At 40.3% G+C, this 19,116-nt stretch overlaps 1 protein-coding gene across 5 annotated transcripts in view; it reads right to left on the bottom strand.

The window, feature by feature from the left end:
• The window catches only part of LOC129732524 (inverted formin-2), a 179,183-nt gene that overhangs the window by 40,708 nt on the left and 119,359 nt on the right, over positions 1–19,116 (bottom strand). For all 5 annotated transcript variants that reach the window (XM_055693473.1, XM_055693474.1, XM_055693472.1 and 2 more), the window contains 2 exons: positions 15,738–16,017; positions 15,444–15,603 (listed from right to left, as the gene is read on the bottom strand). In XM_055693473.1, the coding sequence (XP_055549448.1) occupies positions 15,444–15,603; positions 15,738–15,974 (397 nt within the window). In that variant the 5' untranslated portion in view covers positions 15,975–16,017. The remainder of the gene's footprint in view (positions 1–15,443; positions 15,604–15,737; positions 16,018–19,116) is intronic.

The raw sequence follows: 19,116 nt of genomic DNA, 5'->3' as shown, positions 1-19,116 counted from the left end.
TATGACTACTCCTACACCGAGCGGTTTAAAGTGAGACTGGTATGTGATTATTTTGCTACTCGATGGCCTTAATAATCGCATATCAGTCTCTTCCTCATTTGTAATTTTCACGAAAAAGGCAATTTTTAATGGAAAAGCTATGATTAAGGTCTATTTCATTACATTATGTCGAAAAAATGAAATACTCAAAACGAAAAAATATCTTAAAGTGCTGTTTTGTCAACTCGTTGATTTGCCAGATGGGACTGGTATGCGATTATAGGCAGAATAGAAGTAGGCCTTCTCATTTCAGTGTTTCTACAAATGTTTTAACGACTTTAACAGTATGAGGCCGAGCGTTGTCATGTAGCAGAATCATTTGTTTGTGCCTGACTTAACCGCTCATGATAAATAACAACGTGTATATTTGGCCGAGCCGACGACGTAGAAACATGATGTATTTCCTTAAACTTTCTTCACTGTGCTGTGTTGAATCCATTTTTGTCACTCGTTACGATGCGCGGAAGAAAACCCTTCCTTTTCGCTGGTGGAGCAGTGATTTATACCGGAGAAAACGTCACTCGACTACCCTTGGATTTAAATAATAAAGAATCCAAGTTGTTTTAGAATCATTCCCGAAGCATACAATCGCCTCACCGGGTAATTCTTCCAATTCAGCGTCTTCGAAAGTTTTTGACCATCCTTCACGCGGAATTGCCGTCTTTAAAGCGACGGAAACAGTTACGGCACGTTGTTTCATTCAGTGCAACATTTCCTTAATTTATTTATACCCTCGATGCGCATCAGCCGCTGTTTTATCCGATCGAAATGAGGGAAGTACCACTTCCCGCAAATAACGATTGATTGGCACGAAATCAAACATTAATTAATGGAAAATTAAATGCAATTAAAAATGACAACCATTACCTATAAAACCTCCTATAAAATAGTCACCTATAAAATAATAAATGATGAATTTAAAGCCTTTCATGCCAAAATAGGAAATATTCATTAAGGCAGACGATGTTTGCAGCAGGGGAAGCGAGAAATAAGCGACTTGGAAATATGATACAGATTTGGAAAATGCTGCTCTTTTTTCAACGAAACTGTAACAAAATTCCTCATCGTACCTTATTTATGATTCAAGCAAAGATAAACTAAGAACTCATTTGAACTTAACGAAATTTATATGAATCCCAGAAACCAGAATAAATAGTTACCAAAGACCGTTTTCGCACTAACTCTATCAGAATCATTGTCACTTTATGGGTGTGTAGGCCTTTTTATAAATCGATATATCTTAACAATAACAAGAGATAGTGGAAGGTTGCAAGGAAGTTTGTGACTTTCATTTAAAACAGTGTAAAAATTGACCAGCAATTGGAAAAATACAGAGCCAAAACTTGTTTGTTACATTATTGGACGACGTATGGGGTCTATTTATGGCCTTTGGGCATTATCTGGATTTCGGAAGTACTAACATTGGATAGCATTTGGCAATTTTAAGCTAGGCGTCTAGAGGTTTTTTCGGCTTCTTGGTATCATTTCAGATCCGTAAATATCCATATTTGATGAAATTCGACCACTTCGCTTTGCTCTGATTGGTTGAAATCTTTATTTCAGCGTGGTTAGACAATCTAAATATATAAAAATGCAGCTCTGTCTGTCTGTCTGATCCATAAGAGGCTTGCGAACTACTGAACCGGTCGGTGTAAAATTTTGTATAGAGGAGCTTCAGGGGCCGGGAAAGGTGACTAAGATAGTTCGAAACCCCTCTCTATTCTGGAAGGACAATTGAAACACAAATTTCTGCACAACTCGAGAACCAATAAAGCAAATAGAACCAAATTCGGCATGTGAACACCTCTGTCATTCCAGTAAGGGAGGGATCCCATACAAATGACACACAAATTTCGGTTAAAGGTTACTTATCATAAGTTGCGGTGGAGAGGAGTGGTCGACGAATTTGTTTATCTTGTTACCCTCGTGACATGTGACAACGAGGTGAGCCGTGCGTGAGGGAATGAGACGGATTGCGGCAGTGAATATGGCTTATTACGGATGGCGAAATTTGCGCTCTATAGGACTCTGATCCTCCCGGTAGCGCTTTACGGACATGAATCGTGGACGTGGAAGGATGCCGCTCGACGAAAAATCCTGCGATCGATACTCGGAGGCAAATTAGAAAATGGGGTGTGGCACAGGTGCATGAATCACGAGCTGTACGAAGTGTACAATAACGCTGATATTGTCAAGCTGATGAAACACGACAGGTTACAGTGAGCTGGCCACGTAGCACGGATGGCGGATGAGCGACCGGCAAAGATAATATTTAACCGGATAGAGGCCGACAGACCTCGCACGCACTGGATGTGTGCTGTAGACAAGGATGCCAGAGCAGCGGGTGTAAGAGGAGACTGGAGAGGAGCAGCCCAAAATTGAGTTTTTTGGAGGCAGATTCGGCATAGGATCTCGCCATAGTAAGTACCTACTAGTACCTTAGCATCAAAAAAAGGTTTTCGATATCAACAATTCCATGAACTTCTACCTGTGCTCTTTTTTCATCGAAATTTTTGGTAAAATTTTAACCGCTTAGAAACACGAATTTTCCGAGAAGAAAACTTTTGAGCCCTACTTCTAATCGAAACTCGGAAGTCAAATTTTTCCCATATTCAAGCACGCAAATTTTGTTAGTTCCAGAAAACCGAATTTTTCGAAAAAAAAAAATGGTTCGAGATAACACTAGGTCTCGACGTTTTATGTATTTCTAGGACATTTGGCATCAAAAAAAAATTTACAATATCGACAATTTCATGAACTGCCTGTGCTTTCTTTCCATCGATATTTTTTGTGAAACTTTGACCGCTTTGAGGCACATTTTGCAAAAGTCCGATTGAGCTGAAATTATGCATGGAGGCTTTTTTTTCGAAAAGACGAAACTACTTCAGAGACGTAGTTCAACGTCAAAGTTGCTAAAAGGGTAGTGGGCACCGCTAACTGTAAATTTAGCGACGCTAATCGCTAGGTCGCTAACTGGAGAATTTAGCTCGATGATCGCTAAACGCTAAACTCGTATTAGTGGAACCATGGCTGCCCGCCTCCAATCTTGCGGACACTCCGTACTTGCCAGATCATGCTCCCCCTGGTCTAACCATCTTGCTCTCTGTGCTCCTTTTCGTCTCGTACCAACCGGATTCTAGGTGAGAACCAATTTGCAGGGTAATTGTTCGTTGTTCTCGCCACGTGCCCGTCAAGATTTGGCCACTTTCTGGATGCTGGGTTCACCGTAGAGTTGCGCGAGCTCATTGTTCATTCTCCGTCTCCACACTCCGTTCTCCTGTATACCGCCAAAGATGGTTCTTAGCACCCGTCGTTCGAAAACTCCGAGCGCTCGCAGGTCCTCTTCAAGCATTGTCCACGGCTCATGCCCGTAGAGAACAACTGGTCTAATAATCGTTTTGTACAAGGTGCACTTTGCGCGGGAGCTTAGACGTTTCGGCCGTAATTTTTTGTGGAGCCCATATTAGGCACGACTTCCGCTGATGCCTCCTAATCTCACGGCTGGTATCATTGTTCTCAGTTATGATTGAGCCAAGGTACACCAACTCGCAGGTAACTCAAACTCATCACCGTCGATTATCACAACACTACCTAGGCATGCTCTGTCACGCTCAGCACTCTCGCTAGCATGTACTTCGTTTTAGACGAATTTACCTTAAGTCCAATCTACTCTGCTTCACATTTTAGTCTGGTATACTGATCCGCCACCGCCTCAAATGTTCTGCCGACAGTGTCCACGTCATCCGCAAAGCAGATTAGTTGATCGGATTTAACGAAATTCGTGCCCCGCGTGTCTATTCCCGCTCGTCTCACAACACCTTCTAGCGCAATATTGAACAGCAGGCAGGAAAGACCATTACCCGAATCCTCACACAACACTGCACATTCTCCATCGTAGCCTTTATCAGTCTGGTAAGCTTCCCGGGGAAGCCGTTTCCGTCAAAAATTCTCCATAGCTCTTCACGATTATTCGTGTCATAGGCGGCTTTAAAGTCGATGAAGAGATGATGCGTAGGAACTCTGTATTCGCGGCATTTTTGGAGGTTCTGCCTGGTAACTTCCCACGAATCTGTTGGTTAGTGGAGACAGCTAATTTTTATTTGGGATATCACTTTGTAGGCGGCATTCAGATTAGTGATCGCTCGTTAGTTTTCACAATCTAGCTTTACGCCTTTCTTGTGGATAGGACAAATAACCCCATCCCTCCACTTCTCCGGTAGGCATTCTATTTCCCAAATCTTAGCAATCAGCCGATGCAGACATTTGGCCAACTTGTCCTGGTCCATCTTGAGAAGCTCCGCTCCCATACCGTCCTTTCCAGCTGCCTTGTTGTTTTTAAGCTTTTGGATAGCATCATTAACTTCGCTTATCGTTGGGGGTGGCACATCTCCGTCGCTGTTCTGGTCTCCTGCCTGTACGCCATTCAGATGTTCATCGAAGTGCTGTCCCCACCTTTCGATCACCTCACGATCATCCGTCAAGATATTCCCCTCCTTCCTTATGCACATTTCGGCTCGCGGAACAAAGCCTTTGCAGGCTGCGTTGAATCTCTGATAGAATTTTCGTGTTTCATGAAAGCGGTACAGTTGTTGTAGTTCTTCGCACTCCACCTCCACCTGGCGGCGCTTTTTTCCTGGAAGAGATGGGTTTGCAGTCTCTGTTTCTGTTTGCACCGCTCTACATTCTGACGGGTGGCTCTTCGCAGCATTAATGCCCGCGCTGCGTCCTTCCATCCAATATCTGCCGACATCCTCGTCAAACCATTCGTTACGTCGACTCGGTACTTCGTGATCTAGGACGTTCTCCGCTACACTGCTGATGGCTGACTTGACGGTATTCCAGCATGCCTCTAGAGGGGCTTCTTCCAGCTCGTCCTCTGCTGGCAGTGCAGCTTCCAGAGAAAGCGCGTAGTTTTCTGTGACTTCGGGTTGCTTCAGCCGCGCGAGATTATACCTTGGCGGGCAACGGTACCGTATGTTGTTGACAACGGATAGTTTTTGGCGTATCTTTACCATCACTAGGTAGTGGTCCGAGTCGATGTTAGCGCCCCGATGTGTTTTGACGTCAATAATGTCTGAAAAGTGCCGTCCATCTATCAAAACGTGGTCGATTTGAGTTTCTGTTTGGTTAGGTGATCTCTAGGTGTACCGATGTTGGAGGCTCTGCTGGAAAAAGGTGCTACGTATGGCCATGTTCTTGGAGGCGGCGAAGTCAATTAGTCTTGGTCCATTTTCATTTGTTGGCCGGTGTGCGCTGAATCGTCCAATTACCGGTCTAAATTCCTTCTTCTGACCGACCTGGGCGTTATTATCCCCGATGACAAACATAATGTTTTGGGCAGCGATCGTATTCACGTTCCAACTGCTACTTCAGTACTTCCGAGGTGAGGGCTGTGCACGTTTATAATGCTAATGTTAAAGAATCGGCCCTTGATTCTTAACTTGCACATTCTGGGGTTAACCGGCCAAGCTGTGCCCAGCTCATGTGTGTCACCACAACTCTGGTAGATGGTGTGCCCATCCCTATACGTACGCACCGTCGTCCCTTTCCAGCATACCTCCTGCAGCGCTACGATGTTGAACTTGCGGTTTTTCAATTCTTCGGAAAGTATACGGGTACTTCCTAGGAAATTGAGAGATCGGCAATTCCATGTTCCGAGTATCCAATTGTTAGTCCATTTCCGTCGCCTGGGACTTTGCCGATTATGCTGGTTCAAATTTTCTGTTATAGCGTTCGTTGCTTTTGTTTTTCGCGTTGCGGACTTGCGAGGCCCACGACCAACCCCACTTTCCCGCAGGGAGACCGATGTAGTGCTACTGTTTTTTGTCCCGAACACAACCTGGACTTGGATATTACGCTTGTGGGTGCGTCACTTAGGACGCTTGTGGTGGCGTTACGCTTGTCCCACTGGGGTTGGGTACCCGATCTTCTTACTATAGACCGTTCCGATAATTATAAATATACGTACGATCAACCATCATTTCAAATAACGTGCAGTATTCAATCAAACGTTGGCCGCGTCCTGTTATTTACATCCAAAAGAAACAGATGCTGTCATTTTTTCTAACATTTAGTGCGAAATTTTGAACATGCGTGGCCTTTCTACCGAGCAAAGAAAGCGAATTGTGCACAAATGGGGCACCGTGAGTGGTCTCTCTATAAGAAAATTAGCCAGAGAAGAAGGTATAGGTGTCGGAGCAGTTCAAACCGCATTGCGGAAGTATTGTGAAGAGTGCACATTTACTGATGCCCCAAGACGTGGTAGAAAACCCGGGCCTGTTGATCCCACAATGGACAAAAAGGTTAAGGAATACTACAAGCGGCATCCTTCAGTATCAGTACGAGATGTGGCGAGAAAGCTTGGAACCTCGGCGAGTAACGTTATGCGTGCCAAGGGAAGAATGGGTCTGCAGACCCGTCGGAAGCAGAAGCAGCAAACACGAAATCCAAAACAAGCTGAATCTGTGAAACCGAGAGCTCGGAAGCTTTATGACAAACTTCTGACCAAAAAAATGGGGTGTGTTATCATGGATGACGAAGCCTACATAAAACTGGACTATAAGACTCTGCCAGGACCGCAATTTTATACATCACCGAAGGGAAAGGATGTCCCTGGACCAGTGAAAGCCATTTACACCGAAAAATTCGGCAAGAAGGTAATGGTTTGGCAGGCCATTTGTGAATGTGGGAAAATATCTCGTCCATTCATTACGAATGACACAATGATTGGTGAAATTTACGTGAAAGAGTGTTTGCAGAAAACGTTGTTACCCATGGTTAATCAGCATAACAATCCTCCAATCTTTTGGCCCGATCTTGCTTCCTGCCATTACTCTAAGGATGCACTAGGATGGTATAAAACAAATAATGTCACATGTGTCCCAAAGGAGATGAATTTTCCAAACTGCTTTGAAATTCACCCTATTGAAACTTTTTGGGCTTTGACCAAGGCAAAGCTGAGGAAATATGTCAAACTAGCGGACAATGTTGAAAAATTTAAAAAAGATTGGCTTAAAGTGGTAAAAATGATCGGAGAATACACTGTGCAGAAGCTTATGAGTAGTGTTAAGAGAAAAGTTAGAGAACTCGCGTATCCTACGAAAAATAATCCCAACTTGAATTGAAACAGGAAAGAAAACACTTATTATCTATATTTCAGAATAAAATGACCCGAAAAATCCTGTATTTTTTGTTTTATTCAAGAAAGAAGATGTAGGGTAGGAAACGGCTTAAGCAGCAGCACCTATTTTAATCAGTCGAAGAAAACAGGCCTCAAACTCCTGCATTTTGATCAATATCGACAATTTCAATGATGGAAACGAAAACTTTGATTGTCTAGCTGTCTTACGAATATAAAAAATCACAAAGAAATCTGTGAACAATTGCAATTGAAACAAATCGACCTATATTGCAGCCATTCAGGAGCCACTTCGGGTGCTGAAAAAAAACGCCTGCAAAACATACAGAAACTGCTCAAAATAGGTTCGGGTTGATTGGAATAGTGTCCCTCGATTGGTAACTTTTATTGCTGATTGTTAAAGTTTACTAACTTAGTTTTACAATCTGAAAACAAGTTCTGACAGAGAAAACGAAAGCGAACAGATTGATCTACTGCTGTTTGAGTTTCACCCAACACATTTCGAGTATTTCGTCTGAATACACAGGCGGTTCCTAAAGCTGCTTAGAATATGTTCCCTACCCTATTTATAATTTCGGAACAGTCTATAGTTACTCGTATCCCGGTTGGCACCAACGAGGAGGTAGGGGTTCGGTAGCTGGAAGGCTAATGGTTCGCACGTGGAAACTATATTCCGCCTTTGGTCCAGTCATTCGCCAAATTTATTGCTTATAAGAACGAAAATAATTGTATTATGGTGCTGTTTACTAGGGTGCTAATGGAAATCGACTTTTCGAATTCCGTTTATCGATAACGAGTTTGAGTAAATTTGATCCCGTTGGGTGTTAAAATAACAGAAATCATAACAAAAATGATTCTACGAGCATCAAACCCCTATCAAAATTTGTTACCAACGTATATTACGATAGCATATAGGGGAACTGCTCCATTATTCATCTCATTAAGCCGATATTCACGAAGAATGCACGGATTGAACACCGAATTTTCACGAAATCATTGAACAAATAAACTGAATATGCTTACGTACTCTTATGGAAGCGTTTAGCATTGTATATTTAGTAAAATTAGCTAGATTTATCCTAAATTTTGTAAAACAAAACCATTTTTCACAACGCTTCCATATCCATCTCAAAACTTGAATCACTGCTCAGTGCTCAATCATTCATCTCACGATTAATTTATCATTAATGAGCTTATACTGCTAATCGGGAAAATTTCAATTTCAAAAAAACCTCTTTATTTCTTTTCAATTACATTTTGAACCTAATGAATTCAATTCAAATAAATTGTGAATTTCAATATAAATATAAATACTTTGGTACTATGATTTTTGTATTGTTTTTTGAAGTAGAATACTTCTCTCAGGAAGTTCGGCTACATAGGGATGTGAAATGAAAATCTAAAACCGAAAAAAGTGAAAAATATGTCCAATTTCAAATGCTGATAAATCGGTTAGTATTCGATGGATTTCCTTCGTTCTTGCAGCAAGAGATTGGAAAATCTTCTATGATTCTTCCCAAATGAAGAGAATTGTAATTTTATTATTCACACTATTGTACTATTGAAAATAGTCAAGCCTTGTCAAAACGAAAAATTCGAACTCTGATTGGTCGTTAAATGATTGCTTCCCAAGCACGGTCGACAGAATCATATACCTTGCAGTTTAAAACATGCTATTTGGCCTATATAAGAGCCTGTTTCAGCCGAAGCCGCTCATAATAGTTCTAGACAGCGACAACAGCAGTCATCCCTTAGCAGCAGCAGTAGCAGTGCAGTGGATACCAGCGATAGCGGATAGCGGCCACAGCACAGCTGTGGCGTAGCAATGGATAGCGCGCTAGTTGCAGCGGATCTCAGCATCGATAGCAGCTGGACCAGCTGATGCAGGGACAGCGGATACCAATGGCAGCGTATAGCGGCCACAACTTTGGCATGGCTACGAATAGCGTAGCAGTTGCAGCGGGTATATCTGACCCTGAAGCATTTATGCAATAAGTGAATGAAAATTGCAATTGCAGCAATCGGCCTTTTTCAAGGCTAATAAATGTTTTTGGAAGAGCATAATGAATGGTAATTAATAAACTGCAACTGAGGTTTGATGCTGCTGCAAATGCACAACAGTGTGATGTTTATTACGATTTGTTGATACTGTGCATAACAAGCGGTATATACGAAACCAATCCGATTTCAAACAGAAAAGTTCGGTACGTTCTGCTCACGATGCTGAGTCTGTTTTAGAAAATTCACAACTCTTCATTAACAAGGATGTAACGCCTTGAAGAAGACGGTTATGGTTAGACATCACAGCAGAATTTCGACCTTCATAGTCATGTCTACCATCGGCAATATCAAACACGCAACAATTTACTCCCATGCGACACGGGGACGGGAACATTTTTTCTTCCAAGCCGCACAACACGACACAATACACATTATTTTGTTGCCTTAATGAGAGCTCTATCGGTCCGGCCCGACAGAATGTCCACAAGAAATCGTTTTTGTACATCCGTGTTACGAAACTGAGAAAATCTGTAGGAACTGAATATAAAGGCGGGTCCAGAATGAATGAGATGTATTTTTCGTACATGAGTATTACGACATACGAAATAAAATTTTTCGAACGTTGTAGAATAGTAAAACTGGAAATAATTTAGCAACACCTATTTTTCCAGTTATATAATGCTACTGAGGTTTGATGGTGCTGCAAATGCACAGCAGTGTGATGTTTATTACGATTTGTTGATACTGTGCTTAACAAGCAGTATATACGAAACAAATCCGATTTCAAAATGACTGACAAGCAAGCAGCCGGGTTATCTTTCTTGTAAAAGTATTCTACTTCAACCTTGCGGTCGTGACTCTGCACACAACCCTCCTGTGACTTTTTTTTCTCTAGAACAAATGAAATTTATGATTATTCAAAAACATCGAGGTAAGGCCTTAGAAACGAGTAAAAAACTAGATCGCGATAATCATCAATGTTTATTAGTTTACAACCATGCCTACCCAGTTGATGTTCGGCGCTTAGCAAAAATCAACTAAAAAGTCATTTAAGGGTAATTTATATCTGATTTTGTCACCAGCTTACGTAACCCAGGGCAAGCCCTAGTGAGGCGCACACCAGCCGTAAAGCTTCTCCCAAACGTTCATTCGTTCGTTCGTTCACTCCTTACTACAACGACGGCGGCAAGTAAAGCTTCGAACCCCAGAAGTCACGTTTCGGCCGTCACTGCGCAGCTTAGTCAGCGCGAAGTACGCATAAGAGTGTGATTTATGAGATAATTTTGGTGCTGCTGGGTTTACGACCGCGTCCGACCAGCGACGCGGAGGGTTTCGCAACTATCGCGCAACCGCGTCGATAGAAGGTGTATCCACAACAACCTTGTGTATGTATTTAAATGTATGCTTGCTTTAACATGCAGTCAAAATATAAACTACTAAGATGCTATCAAAAAGCTAATCTGATTGACGAGATGAACTTGAACTTCAGTCGTTTTTGGGAAGGTTTGAAAGTCAACAACATCAAAGATAAACTAAAATGGTATTATTTTCATCGATTTTGATCGAAACTTTTCGCGACACACGAAAGACACAGCTCTTGCAATCATATCGGCGAAAAGGTGAAGCCAATCTTATCAGTTACGCTACGTTACTGATAGTGTGTAGCAACGGAAAACATCTCACACTGGTGTTTGGAACTGATAACAGTTAACATACACATCGCGCTATCAGCACGGCCTTGTTAAGGACGCCTAACGATGCGTGGGTGATGTTGTCTTATTTTTAGTGATAAGAGAAAACATTCTTTTAGATTCAAACTTTACTTTTCGCAGACCGTGTCCGCGCCCGAATTATCTGTCTAGAGTCCATCCATCGATTATAGTTTTGAATTAAGGTTTGTCTTGTATTAGCTGTAGGCATGTAGCATCTTTGACTAAAATAAAAAATGTAAAAGCAAATTAGAATTATTTTTTTAACTAAACAATATATTTTTCATGATTGTTACATTCTCGTTTCAACTGCCGGAAAAAATCGCAAATCTAGCTATGTCAGGTCACAAAACAATTGTTTATTGACCGCGCGCTGTAAATGGACGCTGACCGGCTCAAATGAAAAAGCTTTTGCGATAAAAACAGATACTGGTCAGATTGTTGAGGCGCTGCGCACTTGATTCGGCCACTTGGTGTACACTAAAACCGAAGTAATAAAAACCTTATCGGGTGCTAGGGCAATAAAGTAAACAATTTGTAGTCAATTTTCGTAGGAAGGGAAATCGTGTCATCTTAACCGGAAATTTTCTGCATACTTGTAGTTCACACAGAATTACTGTTTAGTTTGAATCATGGCAAGAAACTGAAACTGAATGAACAGAAACAATCTTGATGGCGACGGTGCAGCATTCCAATCCTAATCCAAATCTCAAGGCGTCCAGGGCATACGCCCTTGGTGGCTGTAAACAGGTCATAAATCCTGCCTCCTTTTTCCCGGCTTGGTTTCGTGCGTCTCACTAATGTGGCACAATTTGCGAACCTGACCGGTATGCACTTGCCACTCGGTTGCAACCGATGCCGCCGGAGGCATGTTTTAATATCATGTCGGTAATTATTCTTACTAACTTCGCGTGTGCATGCGCGAAAAACTGGATGGTTTATCTAAACGCTTTGAAGCTGTTTGCTCAGGTACTGAAACCCCTTTGCGCATTTCGTCGAAAATTAAATCAATTTATCAGTGCGGTGCAGTGCAGCATTTTCCGCTGGGTGGTACTCAGTACAGCTAAGCCCTACTGAGCCTAGTTGGCCGCGGCCGGTAGCGACTAAGTGTGGCACTTTGACATTTCGATTGGTTGAAAATATTGTCGTTATTCACGTTTAGCCCCTGTCCAGTAAATGCGCTAATCGTTTTATATGGTCAATAAGCGCCGGGTGTGATACCCTTGATACGATCTATTGTTTGACCATTTATCATGTCATTGATATTGAGTGAAGACAATCATTTTAGCAAAAACCTGACTAGCGTTGGAACGTACCTGTGTTATTGGAAGTTATTGTATGTGTCGCCGCTTTAAAAATCTTTCTTCTAAGATCTCTTAAATAGAACAACATTTTCTTCATTTATTCCACTGTTAGATACTAAGTTTGACTTTATAGATATCACAGAACGGAAGGTCAACTTCAGATATATGATCAAACAGAAAGTGCACACAAAGAGGACTGAAAAATCACGAATGAATTTTCTTTGCCCTCAGCAATTTATATTTGTCGTGTACATTTATGCCACTGCGACAGTGGTATAAAGTGGCATAATTTATTCGTTGTTTTGAATTGACGGTTAATTCAACAGTTTAACCTGTTTAATTCGAACTTTTACGTGCAATGCGAAAACGTTGTGCGAAAACAGCAAAGTTTCACATTTGTGCAATTTTTTATATTCGAAAATCTATAATGTGGCATAGTGGAAGTAAGTAAAAGTATCAACACAAGCTATCTGATGTCCCGTACATGTTGGTTTGGAACACGAACCACAATCAATGCTATTTAAAACCGGGTGTTCGAAACTGTTAATGATGCAATTACATATTGCGAAGGTCTTCCTCTCACAATTGTATCATGTGTTAGCGACAGTTATTTATAAAAATTAGTTTGAAACTTTATCGTTGTCATAAAGCAAATATGAAGTGTTTTTTTGTTTTTGTTTAAAGGAAGTGCTACTTCGTGTTGTAAGAAGATGTTGTACAGATAAATTTTGTTTGGCAAATATCTAGATATTTTATAATTTTTTTTTTTGTTCACACAACATTTATTTGACACGGCAAAATACAAATTAATGTTTTACGGAGCCAATTAAGTCTAATGCCTTATGGTCTAAAATATCTTATAAGCTAAAGGCAATTTTTTTATGCTCGCTGCCGACTACGAGCTTAAATTTTATAATATTGAATCAATACCTTAGTCGACCATGAAATTTCCAAACAGGTTTCATCCTGTTATTTCATTATATCACATGTTTTATAGATCACCCGAGATCCAAACTCTGAAGGTATATCGGTTTTGGACTCATTGATGCTAGATGCATCCGATGGAATAAAAATAAGGAGGGTGAGATTAGATAAACTTGGATAAGCTTCTGGAGCAACGGATAATGTGGTTGTACGAACGGATAATTTGGTTGTAGCATATTAATTTTGCGAACGATATTTCGATATTAACTATTCACGCATTTCTGGTGTTTATATATCAGCTAGAAGAGTGTAATTTTCTGAACAAACGTGATTTTATATCATTGTCCTTCAATTTTTCAATGAAGAATAAAAATCGCATAAATGACAGTTGGTGCATGGGCGAACTGTTATTGTAGCGATTTCGAGCAGATTTCGAACTGTTTTAAATCGGAATTTTAAAACCGAAGGATAACGATAGAAAATTAATAAAAATCATGATTAAATGTGATAGAATATTTTTAAAAATCATGATTTTATTTGAATGTGTGAATGAACCGGTTCTTTGAAAAGAGCGAAAGAATGAACGGCTCACGAAAAAGAGCCACGGTTTTTTGAGCGCACCAGAACTGATGGATTCGCGCGAACCCGAAGTTTACCGAGAAAATACGAACAGTCAACGCTCGTGAATCATTGTGAACCATGAGCGGTTCATAAGAGTCTGTTCGGAACGGTGAGTGAGCGTTTCAGAGCCGCTTTTGCAAAAGAGCCGTTCCGCACACCCCTATGTGAAGTCTTGCTCTTCGGCCCAAATAACACAGTTATACATTTTGCCAAAGCCAGTCGACATGTTGAGCAGGAGTGCGAATGAAATAGCTTGTCCCCGGGTCGTTTCACACCTCCTGATTTACTGGTCTCATTTCGAAAAATTCACACGAAAAAGCAGGTTTCTTCACACAGAGTTCTATTCCACAAAATCAATATGCGTCGAGGCGAAACTAATTTAGAACACTTTTATATTAAATTGAAATAAGTCTAAGAATGATCTTTCACATTATGTGGATGTAACCAATATCTTCTTTTCAATGGTAGTACAAAGGATTTAGCAAATAGCATATGCAATCTCTCTGGTGCAGATTCTAAAGCACAGCAAAGCCTTGCTACTGCATTCTAAATCGGAACCCGACATTCTGTTATACACCGACTTCGCATCCAACTGTTTGAGTGTACAGGACAGTTGCGGGGCTAGCACTACGATCCTACTGACAGTGTCAGTCTGACACTCTCTCTTCTCTCTTCTCTCTGAGCCGAGACTCGAACCTACGACAACTGGCTTGGTAGGCTAGCATCGTACCTCGAGACCATCTGGGACGGTTCGAGATCGCAGATTCAATAAGCATTCGAATCCTAATCACTTTTCGTGACGGACGGAATTTAAATATTGCTTTCATTTCCGTACCTTTCAGTAGTAAAAATTTGCAAATTTCCAGATCGATTATATTATTCGTACTCATACGTCAAAAGTGTAATTTAAAACATCTTTCAAATGCTTGTGACAACCAGTATTGCTGGGAAACTTGAGAAAATTTAAAAGTAATAATATAGAATAAACACATAACCGCATTAAAAGAGTGCACCTGTAGTGTTTTCGCTTGGCAGATTTATACCAGTGTGTATGACAGATGTCAATGAAAGAAGTATAAATTCTATTTATTTTCCGTGTAAAATGCGTTCTTTCCACCACAAGGGAGCGCTGCAAAATTCACTGAGCACTCAGCAGTTTTCAAATCACAGATGACCTTCCGTTCTGTGTAGATATGGTAGAAGTTTTCGAGCTATATGGGCTACGAATCATCTGAAATATCCAGGTTGTTCATAATCTTGAAGGACGTCGACCTGTGACATTAACTGTAAATTACTAACCCCGAGTTGGTCGTGTGTGGGTGAGCGACTCAAAATCCATCCACTATATGTATAGGTACACAAAATGTGTATGCTGCGAAATTAACACATATTTTGAATATGGTTAAAACTTATATAACGACTGTGTCTTAGCTATAATTTTTGTCAAGCGTATATTTCGATGTTTTGGTTGGCAAAAACCACTACATTAATTGTATGTTCACTGATTATAATATCGTTCAGCGTGTTTGTTTGTCCAATTTTCGATTCGATTACCGTTGTTATTAGTAAAACTCTACTGTTTACTGGGGCAAGTGTGAAAGCTAACACTTTCGTTTTGTTTAGTCTTAAGGGTACAAATGATCGCTCACATTGCAGCCCGTTTCGCATTCACATTCGCATTCCAAAGTATTTAAATCAAATACTCACCTATAAATTCATTTCGCATTCGTATCCGATCCTGCAGCGTGGCAGCCGATATAATGACACAATTTATGAACGCCAGTAACGCAATCTGATACTCGACCGAAGTTGTTTTGTCTAACTCCACCACAACTATATTGAGCCGATAGCGTTCGCCTTTGATGTTCTGCAGCCGAGTTTTGTTCAGGAGTTGTTGCAAAAGAAAAGGGAAAAGAAGTTAATAAAAATATTGGTCATTCAAGGACATTCAGTTTTATTTTCCGCGTAATTTGATTAGCGGGAGCTTGTGAGAAACCATACCTTGTAGTGTTCCAGCGTTTCGATGGTCCGCTTGTAACCGCTCGAGCTGTAGGCGCACAGTGCTGACAGCAGTTCAAAAACCTGCTTCTTCACCGTCGCATTGCTGGTATCTAGGGCTAGGCCCAGCTTGGTGACGTAGTCGTGGTTCTCCACGATGTACTCCAGCCCGATGCGTGAGTCCATTTTGCTGCCGGCCTTCCCACCGCAGCTGCTACTGTTGTTGCTATCGTTCGTCATCCTGGTGGCAGATCTTTGCAGAGCGCGTTCACTTTCCAGAAATCTGTGAGTAGAAGGACGTAAACAAAAACATTAGTTGGTACGGCCACTGCAGACAGCTCGGCTGGGCGGAATCATGTAAATGGCTTTTTAACAAGCCACATAACGTCCATTTTTACTTCTAGTCGACTATGAAATCAAACTGCGTGATCTACATTGAGACAGGGTAATATCACTCACCAATAAGCCAAAAGTCAATAGAACAGAAATAAATCATCGGTCAAGCGATACACATGGCAGCAGCAAGGAGGTCGAGTGTACGAGACTTGCAAGCGTTGCAGTGACATTGTCGGGTACGGGCAATTATATTCATTCACACTTCCAGGGGAACAGACATATCTGTACTCACGACATCGAATCACGCTTTGGCGATCCTGCTGGCCACCACTTGACATCGTTTGCAAGCGGCGGCCGCTGCGCTGTTGTCCGGCGTTTAGATAATAAATAAAAGAAAGATTCGATGCGTGTGCGAATGTGATGTAACAAAGGGAGGAAGGAGGAAAGCTTCGTGAAGTCCGTGTCCGGTTCTTGGGGCGCACCGAGACGGCGGCGCGCAGCCCACTCGTGAGCGAACGCAGTTGCAAACGCCACATGACATCAATAATAATTGTTTGTTTGTTTACTTATCTTCACTCGTCGTCGTCGTCGAGATTTCCGATGACAATCGACGTCGCTTTTTTGTTGGGCTGGTTTTTACAGGTAGCAAATGCACTGTTATGCAGTCGATTAGTGACTCACTGGTATTGTATTCTAAAATTATACTGGAAGCATTTCAATCTATTTTATAAACAGGCTTAATTTTGATTGCAAAATTTGTCACCGTTAGTTTTCCAATTTTAAATCAAAATTATAAAATAAATGTTTACGATAAGCTTTCTTTGAAGTCGAAAGACTGTGTTAAGTTAATTCAAATTCTTACGAAAGATGAGCGAACTAATCTTAACAGTTCCAATAACTCATTGAGAAGCCATAATTTGTGATTGGCCATATTATATTCATTATTTATTATAAAATAATTAAGGGAGTCTCCTCATTATTCGCCCCAAATTGAGATGGTTCTTCTCATTTTTTTTTCAGAGAAAACAAGCAACTCAGAGAAATAATGTTTTGCATTTATTTGAAGATAAGTTAGGGCAATAACAATTTTTCAATGAAAACTAACACAATTATTATTATTTTTTATCAAACTTACATTTCTAGAAATGAGACACATTGTGTCACCTCTTCCAACTCGAAAAAAATTAAGAAAAATCACCTACGTCTAACGAGAAAATTCTTTTAGGCAACAAAATACCGCAAAAACAACATACAGTCGAATCGCTTTATGGCGACATCTCAAGGCACTGTCGTAATCGTGAAATGTCGCAATAAACAAAGAATTTTCATGTATATAAATGTGAGAATGTCGCAATAGAGAAATTTGTCACTATAAAACAAGTCATTATAGAGAGATTCAACTGTATTTACTTCAAAAGTACTTTAAATCGTAGAGATGAAGATGTAAAACCATGATTTTTTTTTCCTTATCACATTCAAAACAGCTTCCATCAAAACTTTAAATAGAACGCTTTTCGATCAAAAACTGGAGTACACTAAATTTACTTATTACGTAATTTTTGATACTCAAGTGGAGTTTAGAATTCATGTGTTTTTTTTAACGTATATTCCTTTCCAAAAGAAAAGGTGGATTAAAAAAAATTATGCGATTTTTCACGAGGATTAATACGATTTTTCACAAATATTTCAAAAAATCACGCAAAAGGGATTGCGATGTTGCTAAAGATGCAACAATGGCAGTTTATAAACGTAATGCATCTCTCTTTTTGTTCCTCTTTCCTCCTTCTCATCTCTCTCTCTCCTTCTCTTTTCTTTCTCTCTTTTTGTTTCTTTTTTTTCACGCGTCCCTTGTTTCTTTTTTCTTTTCTCCTCTTTCGTTCTTACTATTCATCGGTTCTCTCTCCTCTCTCATTCTCTCTTCTTTTTCTATTTTCTTTTACTACTTTTTCTCTGTCTCGATTTCTCTGTCTATTTTCCTTTTCCTGCTTCTTATTCTCCCATCCTGTTTGTTTTTCTGTTGTACATATTTTTCTCTCGTTATCGCTTTTATCCTTTTCTTTGTCTGTGTTTCTCTCATTCTCTCTGCCGTTTTCGGCCACGCTCCCACCTGCTTCTTTCCTTTTCTAATCTTGGACGCTCTTTCCATTTTTTTTCTCACAAACATCATTTTTTCCTAACTTTCATTCCATTTCTTTCCTTTTTTTTCTCTTTTTCTCTCTTATTATCTTTCTTTCTCCCTTTTTATTCTGCCCTCTCTCTTTTCTCTCTCTACCTCTCTTCTAATTTATTTTCTCTACCTCTAACACGCTATTATTTTCTCTCTTTCTTTTTTTCTCGTTGTTTCCCTTTCTCTTTCTCTCTCGTTCACTTACTCCTTCGTTTCTACACCATCTCACATTCCTCCTCCACTCTATCTCTCTATCTCTCCTTGTCTCTCTCTTTTTTCTTTTTGTATTTCTCTCTTTTTTCTTTCACTCTCTTTTTTTCTTCGTCTTTTTCTTTTTCTCTTTCAGTCTTTCCTCTCTTTCTATCTCTTCCTCTGTCTCTCTTTCTTACTGTCTTTTTCTCTTTGTCTCTTTTTCTCTCTCTTATTTCCTCTTTCTCAAACAGGCTCTCTCGCTCTCTCTGTCTCTCTCTTAGTCTCTGTGTCTTCTTTTTCTTTTCTTTTCTTTTTCTCTATCCCTCTCTTTCACTTTTTTTTCTCTTTTTCCCTTCTCCTTTCTCTCTATCTCTTCATCTTTCCTCTCTCCTTTTCTCCCTTTCTCTCCTTCTCTTGTTCTGTTTATTTTTTTTCTCTTTTTCTTTCTTTTTCTCTTTCTCTCTTTCTCTTTTTTTAATCTTTCTCTCTCTTTTCTCCTCTTTCTCTCTCTCTTTCCTCCAAATTCTTACGAAAGATGAGCGAACTAATCTTAACAGTTCCAATAACTCTCTCTTTCCTTTTTTCTTTTTCTATTTCTCTCTTTCTCTCATTGAGTCTCTCTTTCTCCTCTTCTCTCTCTAACACTTTCTCGCAACTCTCACACACTTTCAATCTCTCTCTTTCTCT

This window comes from Wyeomyia smithii, chromosome 3, assembly GCF_029784165.1.
Source record: "Wyeomyia smithii strain HCP4-BCI-WySm-NY-G18 chromosome 3, ASM2978416v1, whole genome shotgun sequence".
NCBI lineage: Eukaryota > Metazoa > Arthropoda > Insecta > Diptera > Culicidae > Wyeomyia > Wyeomyia smithii.
This window is presented reverse-complemented; position numbering and strand designations above follow the sequence as displayed.